We start from the raw sequence: 14,782 nt of genomic DNA on the forward strand, positions 1-14,782 counted from the left end.
TTTAGGATTTATTTAGTATTTTGGCTGTGACTGTACTAAAAGAAATTGCACTTGAAGACCTAAGAGTGATTCTTAATGCAATATTTCACAAATGCATGGGGTGTCCAAAAACTTTTTTCCACCACTGTACCAGCTAAAATCAAACACTGATGGCACGGAATCTGGCTTTAGCCGATTTGTGGGCCGACGAACAAATCTTCCGGACTCACTGAAGCCTCCATCCTCCACATAATCTGATGGCAGAAAGTGGTCACTGCAAACTCTTAGTCCAGGTCCGACAGGTGGACTGTCGCGTTTCAAAGCAGACAGCCAGCGGCGCATCACTTGTGGTCTCCTCACGGGAAGGACGTGAAAATGGACCAGTTTACCACCTTCTTTAAGTCGATAAAACTCATTTGAACACCCAGGAGCAATACAAAATGATCCTCCTCGGGTTCTCCTTTCGTCGTCTCCTTTGCTTTCTCTACCAACATCCATTTTGCCAACCACTTCACTAACTCCTACCGGCGAACAGAGAACGACAGAGCTGAACCATTCGCGTGACGTCACGAACTAGCTTGTTTTAAGATGGCTGCGCCCTACCGGTGAAAAAGTGAAATACATCTAGTTTTTTATAGCAAATCTGGGTGAATATCAAGTTTGATTGCTGTGTCATATCTTGCCTAAGGTAAAAACCTAACGAACCACAGTCATATTGTTCAGTGCTGACAGCTAATTTGATAACATATTGTGACGGCCCTGCCCTCTATGTTGGGGGTGTGTGTGGGCAGGTTGCTGGTTGGTCTGCTCTATGTTCCAGGTTCAGCAGAGGTGGGACTGTCATCAGGAGATGTGCTACACCTGGGCCCGGTGGAGCGCATTTCCCCTGCCCCACAACTTTTCCCAGGTAGACCACAGTGAACCTAGCGAAGTGTGAGTTCGCCAAGGCCACTGTGGTCTACCTGGGAAAAGTTGTGGGGCAGGGGAAAGTGTGCGCTGTGCAGGCTAAGGTGAGTGCTGTAGAAGAGTATCCAGCCCCCACCACGAAAAAAGAGCTGCAGCGTTTCCTCGGCCTGGTAGGGTACTATCGCAGTTTTTGTAATAACTTTTCTACTGTGGTAGCGCCCCTCACTGACCTGTTAAAGGGAAATGCCCGGTTCGTTTGGTCATCCTTGTGTCAAAAAACTTTTGATAACATTAAGTCTGTGCTCTGCTCATCTCCTGTCCTTGCAGCTCCTCGGTTGGATTGTCCTTTTGAGCTCCAGGTGGACGCGAGTGACGTGGGGGCCGGGGCGGTGTTGTTGCAAAGAGATGTCAACGGTGTAGATCAGCCCGTGAGTTTCTACTCGAAAAAGTTCAATGCGTTCCAGCTGAACTATTCGGTCATAGAAAAAGAGACCCTCGCACTCATTTGGGCATTGCAACATTTCGATGTATATGTCGGTTCAAGCGTTCCTCTTGTTGTCTATACTGACCATAATCCGTTGACTTTTTTGCACTCTGTCCATTGCCCAAATCGTAGATTGATGCGGTGGATGCTGTATCTGCAGTCGTATTGCCTGGACATTCGCCACATCAAAGGCTCGGAAAACGTTGTGGCCGATGCGCTGTCGAGAGTCTACAGCTCCTGATTGTTTTGCATTACTCGTGTGTAACCCTCTGGTCTTTTCACCCTTAACCGCTTCTCCAGGCGTCGGAGTTGCCGGGGGACGGTATTGGACTGGTTGGCTTGCAAGGGATCAGCGGTAGGACGGTCAGTGTGAGTTTTGTAGTACTTGTAAAGTTAAGAAATGTGTATTGGGTATAAGGATTGTGTAATTAATATGTAAGTATATGTTAGTCTTTTCATCTGTTGTGTTTTGGGGAGCCAGCAGTTGAGGCGTTCCTTTTGGGAACCCTTCTCTTATGGGGGGGGGTGTGACGGCCCCGCCCTCTACGTTGGGGGTGTGTGTGGGCAGATTGCTGGTTGGTCTGCTCTATGTTCCAGGTTCAGCAGAGGTGGGACTGTCATCAGGAGATGTGCTACACCTGGGCCCAGTGGAGCGTATTTATCCCCATGCTGGCCGAGACTCTTGTCTCACTCCATCCACGCCGTCAGAGGGGGACGCCACGGCGCGGCTGTGCTCTCTGGTTTTCCTTTTTGTTTCGCACACTCACACACATGCATTCACACCCGCCTACACTACTGATCACTGATACTGATCGTTCGCCTTATTTTTACTATGTTTCAATAAACATGTCACTTTTGTATTGGAACCTCGTCTCCCCTCCCGTTATTGGTTGCAGTCCCCGAGCCGGACTGTAACAATATATAAGCTGAGTAGGTGGGTGATGCCAAGAGCTTTTGTCAGTGTCAGACTTTAGAGTGGGAGCCAAGTACGTAACAATGCAGACTCGATATAAATAAACTCCCAATAAAAGTAGAAAAAAAATCATTCTTTCAGTTTTGACCAGCACTAATCTGATGTTACTCACAGCAACTCTGGCCTGGAAGTCAGCGGTGGGTACGATGGGAATGGGCCCTCCCTGCTTCCCAAACTTCCTCTCTAAACTTTCCTGCACAGACACTAGAAGGGAAAAGAGAAGAAAAGAGGAAATTAAAGAGACATCAAAGACATCTGTTGTTTCTGGACCATGACAAATACCAGCCATCTATCTAATAATGCTTTCTGGACCATGACAAATACCAGCCATCTATCTAATAATGCATGATGTGTGTGTGTGTGTGTGTGTGTGTGTGTGTGTGTGTGTGTGTGTGTGTGTGTGTGTCATTCTGTCACATATCTCTCAAACCGTTCACTGGACTGACCTAATATTTACTATAATTCTTCAGGGCATGTGGGTGTGCCTTTTCTGACTTTTAAGTTATTTGAACAAGAAATGCGAAACACACAAATAAAAGAAGCAAAAAATGCAAGTCACTGGCCACTGCCTGCAGTGGAGTAAGGAAGGAAAGACAACAGCTGGAAGTTATCATTGACAGTATGAACACACACCCACACACACAGAGTCACACAGTCAGACCAGGCAATGCAGGAAAGCCACGTCAGGTCAGCACATGAATTCACGGAAAAGGACTGATAAATTAATGTGGTAAGTTGTTTAATTTGGTTATGTACATGTTTAAGTTAATATATTAAGGAATATTTGATTCAAATGTAGATAATAAGTTAAGGTTAAAAACTTATTTACAAGTCAACTATTTACAAGATAGGGCTAATTCATGGCTTTGTATACAGCACAATGATCGCCAGTATAAAGTTTAGCCTGCAGCTCTTACGCTTTGATGAGAACACTAAACCGTGACAGCTCATCCAGTTTTACAACATGACATCTCTTGTTTTATATGACCTGTATTAGGGCTGGGCGATATCTCGAGATAGGCCTATCTGGAGAACTCAGACTGGCACACAGAATCACTCAGTCATTTCAAAGTGATCCATATTTTCTGTGTGTGTCACCACACACTGCGCTACAATAATATGAACTAGTCTGATGAACTGCGCTGCTCTGAAACAGATGACCGCGCCCATTGTACATTATACCGCCAGGTAATCCTCTGAAATAAATTCACCTCAAAACAAAAGAGCGATGCTTTGACCTGCAGAATATTCTAATATCTTTACTGTGGCCGTTCTCACCGCGATTCCCCCGAAAAATACACCAATTGAAACCAAAAGAATGAGAGCAGTTATCATGTCGTTATCATGTTAACAGTGGGGGGAGGGGAGGTGGACACTAAGCGCTCACAACTTTTATGTTTTATCTAAATCACGTTATGTCTGGAATGATGTCAGTTCATTAAAAAAGAGATCAGACCCATATATCAGTTTGTTTTCAGTCTCCAGTTGTTTTAATTATGATTAATTATGATAGATTAATCTATTAAAATGCTTTACAGGCGATCTGTAGTTTATCTACATGGTTTAACCTCCATTTTACATGAATTCTCCTGTAAATCAGCATCATATCAGTTTGTCCTGTCCCCTCAACTACACAGGCTGAATAAACTGTGTTTGACTGTAAGGTTAATTTTTTATTTTATTTTTTCAAACACAAGACAACAGCTTTCATTAAGGCTCAGTCAGATATAGTCTGAGGCCTGTGAAGACACCGTTACAATAGTCCAGCCTGCTGAAAATGAAAGCATGAACAAGTTTTTCTGTATCTTGTTTGGACAGAAATTCTTTTATTCTTGCTATGTTTTTAAGGTGGTAGTAGGCTGATTTAGTAATTGTCTTAATGTGCCTATTGAAATTTAGGTCTGAGTCCAGAACTACACCAAGATTTCTGGCTTGATTTGTAGGTTTTAGTGTCATGGCGTCAAGGTGAGCACTGACTATTGATCTTTGTTCTCTGGGGCCAAAAGAACTATCTCATTTTTTTCTGTGTTTAGTTGTAGAAAATTCTGGCACATCCACGTATTGATTTCGTCAATGCACTTATTTAGCAGATGTAAGGGACTGTAGTCATCTGGTGACACTGTTATGTAAAGTTGTGTGTCATCTGCATAAGTATGGTAGGAGATGTTATGATATTCCATAATCTGAGCAAGAGGGAGCATATAGATGTTGAACAGAAGAGGCCCAAGAATGGACCCTTGAGGAACTCCACATGTAATTTTTGTTTGCACAGATTCATAATTGCCAAGTGACACAAAGAAATCCCTGTCTTATAAATAAGATTTAAACCAATTTAGCACAGTGCCAGAAAGTCCCACAAACTTTTCTAGTCTGTCGAGCAGTATTTTATGGTCAACTGTGTCAAATGCAGCACTGAGGTCCAGTAATACCAGAACCGAAATCTTTAATGTGTCAATGCTCAGATGAATGTCATTTAAAACTTTTACAAGTGCAGTCTCAGTGCTGTGATGTGCTCGAAATCCAGACTGAAAGGCATCAAAGGAATTGTTTTGCTCCATGAAGGTGTTAAGTTGCTGAAAAACAACCTTTTCAATGATCTTTCCTAAAAATGGTAGGTTTGATATGGGCCTGTAGTTATTTATTACTGAGGCATCCAGATTAGGCTTTTTTAAGAGAGGTTTAATGACTGCAGTCTTCAGGGCCGTTGGAAAAAAGCCTGACTGAAGAGAACAGTTGACTATCTGTAGTATATCTCATGCTATGCAGTTAAAAACATCTTTTAAAAAGCTTGTAGGCAGAGTGTCAAGGCAGCAGGTAGTGGACCTAAGGTTTCTAACTATGTCTGTCAAAGTAGCATAATTTAATAGGTGAAAAAGTGCCAAATTAACTGGAGTAGTCTTATGAGGCACAGGTGAAATAGCTACTGTGTTGGAGTTACAGACTGTCTGCCTTATCTTTAAAATCTTGTCTGTGAAAAAAGAAGCAAAGTCACTGCATGCCTTGGTGGATAGCAGTTCAGGAGGGACTGACGCTGATGGGTTTGTCGGTCTGTCAACAACAGTAAATAAAGTCCGTGCACTGTTGTTATTTTTGTTGATAATCTCAGAGAAAAAGGACTGCCGCGCCCTTTTTAGCTCCAAGCTATAGATGTGCAGACTTTCCTTATAGATGTCATAATGAACCTGGAGTTTGGTTTTTCGCCACCTGCGTTCTGCTTTTCTACATTTTCTTTTTTGAGCTTTTACCCGTGTCGCGTTCCTCCATGGTGGTTTTTTTCTTACCAGAGACAACTTTGACCTTCATGGGGGCAATATTGTCCATAATATTCATAGCAATACGAGGAGAGTGTAAGAATATGTGCTGCGACTCAGACCACAAAGCTGTTTACTGTTACTGTTAAAATTGTAACACAGTGTATTTTTTAATTAATTACTGTGTGTATTTTTGTCATGCAGGAAAGGGATTTGTTTTATTTTATTGAAGGAGCATTTTCATTTCATATATGCAGACAATTTTTTTGTTCAATTTTGATATTGTGCAGAGTGACCTCTGTTAATAAAGGTGCCTGTGTGACATTTGGCACGTGGCATAAACATGTAACTGACTGTTTTTTTTAAGGGGTTGCCTCTGAAAAAAATGAAACTAACAGGGACGCTATGCTATAATGCTTTGGGGAAATTCCAATTACGTCACAGAAAAAATATCGATATATATCAAGTATCGCCATTCAGCTAAAAAATATCGAGATATGACTTTTAGTCCATATCGCCCAGCCCTTACCTGTATGGTAGAAATGATGATGCTGTTTCATGATTGGCTTTATGTGAACAAGACAGTGTATAAATGAAAAGGAGGTCTTATCTCTTGGACAGACACTTCACATCATCTGACACCAACTGACGCTGAATTTACAAAGGGACATCACCCAAGCTGAACTGCCACAGACTCGGTAAGAATAAGTCTGTTATCATCTGTAAATTATTGCTGACAGAATTGATCATGTACATTTGTTTCCTATGTCTTAAAGTTAAATCAAAAACAAACAAATGTGTTTTATTCATTTTTTTAATCACACCAAAGCAGAAAGCACATTTCACTGGAGGGGATGCCGGGTGCTGGAGACAGTGTGGGTTTCAGGAAGCCAATCACTGGCATGTATTCTGGGAGTGTCCAGTGATCAGACCTCTCTGGACAGAAAAGACAAAAGCACTAAAAAAGATACTTAACTCTGATCTTCCTTTGCAATTCTCTACATTATTTTTAGGATGTATGGATTTTAAGGCAAAGCGTTCTGACAAATATATGTTTGGATGGATTTTAAGGCAAAGCGTTCTGACAAATATATGTTTGGTATTTTGCTATCGGCTTGCAAGAAAGCCCTCACAAGGCGCTGGTTGCTTCATGAACCCTGCACATTAGAGGAGTGGACAGATATTGTAAATGATATTTATGTTATGGAAAAGATTACCTTTTTCACTTCATCTTCAGAAGAATGTGTTCATTAAATTCTGGGCAAAGTGGATGAAATACGTACGGCCCTTAAGACTTGATTTTGTGGAGTTATCATACAAAAGACCCTGTGATGTTTAGTCAAGCAAACCTCATTGACTGCTATTCTTTTTTGTCTCTTTAATCCCTAATGTGTCATTTAAAAATACACTAGCAGCCCTGTCAGTGATGTGTTGTGTTGTCACATTCACAGCAATATTTGTTAACTTAGAAATATATTAAATAGTTAAATCTAAATATTAAATGTGGCACCTAAATGTTAAATGTTAAATCTAAATATTAAATCTAAATCTAAATGTTAAATCTAAATCTAAATGTTAAATCTAAATGCTAAATCTAAATATTAAATCTAAATCTAAATGTTAAATCTAAATGCTAAATCTAAATGTTAAATGTTAAATCTAAATGTTCTGGCTGAAACTAAATATTTAGCTAATATGCAAATTCACACTTCCGGTCACCGGAAGTACCAAAATAAAAGCTTGAGATGGTCAGATTGTGTTTATAGAATCAAATAACGAATTAAAACCAACTTAACGGGGGAAATGAACACTTGAACATACATTAGCGTGATAATAACTACCTAAAATAACAAGAAACATGTTTGGAGAAATTTTATTTGATGTGTACTTTGAGTTGTTAATGTCCCTTCGGAGGGAATCACCTTGTTGTTTACAAATACTTCCAGGTAGAAAACCAGCGGAGTTTAGTTACATATATATATATGTGAATATCTCACATTTTTCACGTCACTATATCACCGTTTAGACTAATCTGGTGTTTGTAAAGTCTATAAACACAATGATTGAACAAACACTACTATCACGTTCTGAAATTAATAACATGGTTATCGTAGATTAGCGGGGCTAACTGTTAGCTGTTAGCCCCGTTAGCGGTGTCTGTAATGACTCATTAACTCTAAACGGTCCGTGAAAAAAATATTTTTTTCCAGCGGATGTCTTAGTTAAAATATGATTGAGCTAAATGGAGTAGTTTCATGTCGTATCCAACAACGGGAGGCGTTTATCAGATGACGTCCTGAAGTTAGTTTTGCTAACTGTCCCTGTCAGCTGCAGCCACTGCTGCTTTCTAGACATCGTGATTTCCCAAAACTGAATAAATACCACACATCACAACACAAAACTGCTTTGCTAGCTCAATCATGTTGTAACTAAGATATCCGCTGGAAAAAAATATTTTTTTCACGGACCGTTTAAGAGTTAATGAATCATTACACACACCGCTAAGGGGGCTAACAGCTAACGGTTGTTAGCTTAGCTTAGGTTGTTGGTCCCTCCGAAGGGACACTAACAACTCAAAGTACACGTCAAATAAAATTTCTCCAAACATGTTTCTTGTTATTTTAGGTAGTTATTATCACACTAATGTATGTTCAAGTGTTCATTTACCCCGATAAGTTGGTTTTAATTCGTTATTTGATTCTATAAACACAATCTGACCATCTCAAGCTTTTATTTTGGTACTTCCGGTGACTGGCAGTGTGAATTTGCATAATTAGCTAAATATTTAGTTTCACCCAGAACATTTAGATTTAACATTTACCATTTAGATTTAGCATTTAGATTTAATATTTAGATTTAGATTTAGCATTTAGATTTAGATTTAATATTTAGATTTAACATTTAACATTTAGGTGCCACATTTAATATTTAGATTTAACTATTTAATATATTTCTAAGTTAACAAATATTGCTGTAAATGTGGTAAAAGGTGACGTTAAAAAATTCACAACTCTTTTTTAAACATTGTTTGACGCTAAATGTGGAAAAATGTTGATGTTATTTTCAGCGTGAGACACTTTACAAACGGCACCCCATAGTGACGTTTAGTCAAGCAAACCTCATTGACTGCTGCTCTATTTTTTTTTTATCCCTCCTCTAAAAACTAATGTGTCATTTAAAAATACACTAGCAGCCTTGTCAGGTCAATGTTATCAATCTGTTTGATCATCTGCTTAAAAAAATCCAGTAATATGTCCTGCTGTGACTAGGGGTGAGTTTGTGTACAAAAATCTCTAAACGTTTAGAGTGGGTAATTTTTTTCGTGTAAACGTGTACACGGGTTTCACCGCTGGGTGATGCTATTGCTTTATACCAGTAAAGCCCCAGTTATCTGAATACCAACCGAACGGGCCATTTAACCAACGCGCCGTTTTAATAGCATGGAGCACGCAGGCTACTGGGGCGTTGTTCGCCATTCCGAAGGGTCGACATTCCAAAAATTAATTTCCATTTATCTGAGTGGCGGCCCTTCCTCTTTTTTTCAAAGGGTCTGCCATTCTGAATTCTGTTCCCTGAGTCCTGACAGTAGCCGTATTTCCCATGCATTTCAGCGATTTTCACCGGGGACGCACACGAGTAATTCAGGCAGACAATTTTTCAGCGAACTCCTCTGGTAATTTTATTAAAAAGCAGGGCATATAGGTCCACAGTAACTTATTATTATCATTATTATTATTATTATTATTATTATCATCATTATTATGCGTAAAAGCGCACACAATTCCGTGTCTTCTCACCGCGGATGCTGTGATTTGATGATCCGGCCCATTCTTATAAGACCCAATAATAATAATAAGTTACTGTGGACCTATATGCCATGCTTTTTAATACAATTACCAGAGGAGTTTGCTGAAAAACAGGTAGCCTAATGTCAGCCTGAATTATTCGCGTGTGTCCCCGGTGAAAATTGCTGACATGCATGGGAAATACGGCTTCTACAGGCTCACCATAGCTTACTGTCAGGACTCAGGGACCAGAATTCAGGATGGCGGACCGTCGGAATGGCGATATTTCGGAGTGGTGGCCTGTAACCAGGCTACTGACCTGTTGCCAAAGCCAGTCTCACACCATTTCTTGTCATATTCACTGTCTATCACAGTTAGTCAACAATTAGTATCAGCCCCCTCTCCCCTAAAAAAACAAACAAACAAAAAAGATGTTTTTTGTGTACTTATTTTTCATAACCGTTTATGATTTCAAACACATGTACACTCACCCCTGGTTGTGACAAAAAGAAAGATTTCACGGGGAGTTTGGGGAGTTCTCCCCCAAGAAAATTTTGAAAATTCATGCTGCTAAATCCTATTTTCATGCAATTTCATACAGAAATAGATAACAGATAATAAACAAGTGCATTACATTAGCCTACCTCATCATGTTCTTGTGTAGTAGGACGCCTATTAAAACTACTCTCTTCTAACAAAAAGTTTTTTTCATCATAAGTGTGTTTTAGTTATTCAGGCAGGGCACATGGTTTCATATCGTCTGCAATTTGCTTACCTTGGTACAATTCTCACCAGCAATGTATCGACGACAGGCGCCTTCCATGCTATTTACTTCAGTGTTTTTTTTGGGGGGGGTTTTCACCCAGGTAGATTTGTTATACTATGGCAAGGTTAGACCTCATAACACCTGTATCTGATTGCAAATCCTGATGTGAGCTTTGCCTTGTGGCTTCAGGAAGCAGCTGTAGAGCCGGAGTATCTGCCGTCCCACTGAGAAATCCAGAGCATCACAACGCCCAGAGAAATACAAGGTATAACACCACAGAAGAGTGGGCACTGAATGTGTTGTGCCATTTATCAGTAGCATGTCAATTTGTAAGAAATAATGGTTGTTTTTTTGTTTTAAAACAGATGGCTGCTGACCGTGTAGCTCATCCTTTTGACTACGGGAGAACAAGGGACAGGGCAGCATTCAGAGAGAAAACACTGCGTGTCAATCAAGACACTCTATATTATCATACAGGTGCTGATGGTCAAACATGCAGCCTCATGTATTTCAGCACACGTTTAATAAAATGGCTGGATACACTGAAGCAACAATACCCTGAACTTGAGGAAACTCAACAGGATGGTAAAATCATCCTTCAGTCCAAGGAAGGTTTCATAACTTTAGATCCGAGTGTAAAGGTTCAGGTACGTGGCAATGTACTGATGGAGAGGTTTGAGAGAGATTTTCCACAAATGGCACAAGCGGTCAGGCCAGGCTCTGACAATGCTAACAATAGAGCTCGTCCTTTTACATACCCTGATGACCGCGAACTCAACAACTATGAGAGGGAGAGGTACAGAAAGGGAATACTGCGTGACAATGAAGACACTCTCTTTTATGACACAAAGGCTGGTGCCAAATGCAACCTCATTTTCTCTAGCAAACATGTACTAAAATGGCTGGATGAAATGGAGAGAAACTATCCTGACCTTCAGAAAAAAAAGCAGGACAATATGATCATACTCAAGCATGAGACCCAGCCAGGTACCATAATCTTACATCCTGAGGTAAAAGTTGTGGTAGAAGGCAAGCTAATGGAGAGGTTTGAGAGAGATTTTCCACAACCAGCTGACTTAGCAGCAGCAATGGAAGGGTTAAACTTAAACAATGAGGAAGAACATCCTGATGAGCCAGAGGGTGAGGGCACACTTGACACACCACCCAACCCACCAACTGAAGAGAAAGAATGCCAGATGAATAAGGAGACAAACTAGAATTACCACCCCGCTGTTGTTTGCCTCCACGCACCAGTCAAGTTTCTCTTACAGTGAAAACATGAATGCTTTACAACCACTGCCCCCACAAAGGCATAAAACACAGAATAAAACACTATAAATAGCTGATTCTTAAAGCTTTATCCTACTACTTTATTTTAGGAATATGTAATTGGGTTGTAAGATCTATTATATATTGTTTTCTGATTTGTATTTAGTTTGTAAGGCAGGGTTTCCCCTGGCTTGTGTGTGAGTTTTATTTTGCAGTTTTTCAGTTTATAGCAATATAGATGCCTTGACATGGCGACTTAATAGCGTATGGGGAGATTCTTATAAACATTGGTGCTCATGCATGCAGGGGAAATTTGTTTTGGTGTTTATATATTGTTTCAGAATGTGTCACAGAAATGTTACGATAATGTATCTTCTGATTGTGTTGTATGACCTCAGCACACTCTGGTCTGTCTGCAGGTTATAGAGGAAACAAAGAGCAGCCTTGTACTCACTGAGCAGGTGGTAGTTTGAGTCCCTCTCATATTTGAAGGTCAGTCTTCCATAGCTGACATGTTTGAGATTCTTCAGCCACTCGAAATAAGACACTGTCACACCTCCAGCATTCAGGTACATGTCCTGCAGGATTAAACATCACAAACTCATCAGACCTCTGGCTGTTTGATCTCTACCCTCTCTGTGTGTATAAGATTATCTTTGATTAAAAATGTCCTCTGTATTGTTTTTAAGATCTGATTTGGGGAGAATTTTTTTCTTTTTTCTGTAAATGAAATGTTTTTTGGGGAAAAAAATATTTGTGTGATTGAAATGTGTTTGAAGAAACATGTAAAAGTGAGCAGAAGACCTCAATAAAAATCTATTGCATACACAATGAAGGTTTGATCGTTGTTTACATGACTCTCGCGTCTTGTTTTCAGAATAATTTACTCTGCTTGTTGTTTCACATTCATGGTTTAGTGAGAATTTTTTGCTTTAACATTAAATATTCATGACCAGATACGCAACAATCCAATTTAAAAGTTAAGGTAAACACACTCTCAGGTATTATTTATTAGGAGTTTGGGGTGTGGTTTGATCAGAGTAGATTGACAGTGCTGGACGCAAAAGCCAGCAGCTCTGATAACTGTCATCAGATTTACGGTGAAATCTTGCTCATTCCTGCCTGGGACTCAGGTGTGTGTGGCATCACATTTGCACCCACATCAAAGCAGCGACACAAGCTGAGACAAAAAGAGAAATGGGAATTCTTTCATGCAAAACGCCTATAACTGATGTGCAAAAATGCCACCAGCAACTAGGGATGTTCCTGGCGACTAAACGAAAATTTTAATTTAGACTAGTTGACTAGTCTAAAAAAGGAAAACACTCAAGAAACAGTCCAAATTTTGCACAATTTATTGTTAAGTATTCTTCACACAATCTTCAACAACCACGTCGGATTTTAAATGCCGCTGAAGTACGAGACACTTTGCGCCATGCGGTATGAATGTGAACATGACGGCAACTCAAAAGTTAACCACTACAATAACATCTAAAATAAATGAACTGCCTCTGAAATTTGGGGCACATTGAACCTTGATAGCAAGTCACTTTAAAGTTAATAAAACATCTAAATTATAAATATTTTTTCCAGCTGAAATGAGAGGCATTTTGCTCCTTGCAGTATGAATGTAAACCCTGCACATATCATCCATAGCATGTCGTCCAAAATCATGAAAAAAACGTCACAGTATAGCATGTCGTCCAAAATCATGAAAAATGTCGTCCAAAATCATGAAAAAAACGTCACAGTATAGCATGTCATCCAAAAATCATGAAAAAAACATCACAGTATAGCATGACGTCCAAAATCATGAAAAAAACGTCACAGTATAGCATGTCGTCCAAAATCATGAAAAAAACGTCACAGTATAGCATGTCATCCAAAATCATGAAAAAAACGTCACAGTATAGCATGTCATCCAAAAATCATGAAAAAAAACATCACAGTATAGCATGTCGTCCAAAATCATGAAAAAAACGTCACAGTATAGCATGTCGTCCAAAATCGTGGAAAAAAACGTCACAGTATAGCATGTCATCCAAAAATCATGAAAAAAAAGTCATAGTATAGTATGTCGTCCAAAATCGTGAAAAAAACGTCATAGTATATAGTATGTCGTCCAAAATCATGAAAAAAACGTCATAGTATAGCATGTCGTCCAAAATCATGAAAAAAACGTCACAGTATAGCATGTCGTCCAAAATCGTGGAAAAAAACGTCACAGTATAGCATGTCGTCCAAAAATCATGAAAAAAACGTCACAGTATATAGTATGTCGTCCAAAATCGTGAAAAAAACGTCACAGTATAGCATGTCGTCCAAAAATCATGAAAAAAACGTCACCGTATATAGTATGTCGTCCAAAATCGTGAAAAAAACGTCACAGTATAGCATGTCGTCCAAAAATCATGAAAAAAACGTCACAGTATATAGTATGTCGTCCAAAATCGTGAAAAAAACGTCACAGTATAGCATGTCGTCCAAAAATCATGAAAAAAACGTCATCGTATATAGCATGTCGTCCAAAATCATGAAAAAAACGTCACAGTATAGCATGTCATCCAAAAATCATGAAAAAAACGTCACAGTATAGCATGTCGTCCAAAATTGTGGAAAAAAACGTCACAGTATAGCATGTGGTCCAAAAATCATGAAAAAAACGTCACAGTATAGCATGTCATCCAAAATCGTGAAAAAACGTCATAGTATAGTGTGCCACTCAAAATGTCATTAAAATGTCACAGTATATGTTACGTGCCCGTGTGTTTTGTGCTCGTCCATTGTTTCAGCGTGCAGCTGATCCACATCCTTCCTCCTCAGCGAGGAGTATGAATGAATGAGGGAGGAGCAGTGCCAGTGGGCCAGAGGGCTGTGACAGTTGTGTGTTTTCAAGACGTGGGTAACAAGGAAAAGTTTGGCTTTGCGCAGTGACATTTGGTTGGCTGTGATCAATCTTTTCTTTTTTGTGTGTTTCCTTTCTACAGATGATCCAGTTCCCTTCTTGAGCTCGTTTTTCGTTGGTGGTCCTTTCTCCCAGTTTTGTTTTAAACAAACTTCCTTTAAACTATTTGTTTTGCTTGCCTTTTTCTTTTTTCTTTTTTAAAGTTCCCTCTGTTTCATTGTGTTACTCCCCCCATTGAGTATATTTATGCCATGAAAAATGTGATGATGTTTTTATTTAAACAGTCATAGTGTAGTATGCCAAGTCCCTCTGTAACACACACCTTTAATCTCTGGTAGTATCCTACGAAAATAAACTGATGTGACACATTTTGTTTTTTCTGAACATTTTATTGGTTTTCAAAAAAATGAATAAAGTAAAAATAAAAAGTCATTTCCTCCAAAATAATTTCAATGTTGAGGAAC

The 14,782-nt window shown here is 39.5% G+C and overlaps 1 protein-coding gene and 1 long non-coding RNA gene across 2 annotated transcripts in view; one reads left to right on the plus strand and one right to left on the minus strand.

The window, feature by feature from the left end:
- The first annotated feature begins 2,913 nt into the window (after positions 1-2,913).
- On the plus strand, positions 2,914-11,341 carry LOC126399865 (uncharacterized). Its single transcript, XR_007570927.1, has 4 exons — positions 2,914-3,072; positions 6,215-6,291; positions 10,334-10,409; positions 10,510-11,341. It is a non-coding gene; the product is annotated as an uncharacterized LOC126399865 (long non-coding RNA).
- A 147-nt stretch (positions 11,342-11,488) lies between these two features.
- The window catches only part of LOC126399829 (glutamate dehydrogenase, mitochondrial-like), a 36,594-nt gene continuing 33,300 nt past the window's right edge, over positions 11,489-14,782 (minus strand). The window contains exon 10 of the mRNA XM_050060118.1: positions 11,489-11,991. Within this exon, the coding sequence (XP_049916075.1) occupies positions 11,761-11,991 (231 nt within the window). The 3' untranslated portion in view covers positions 11,489-11,760. The remainder of the gene's footprint in view (positions 11,992-14,782) is intronic.

Source organism: Epinephelus moara, chromosome 13 (assembly GCF_006386435.1).
Source record: "Epinephelus moara isolate mb chromosome 13, YSFRI_EMoa_1.0, whole genome shotgun sequence".
Taxonomy (NCBI): Eukaryota; Metazoa; Chordata; class Actinopteri; order Perciformes; family Serranidae; genus Epinephelus; species Epinephelus moara.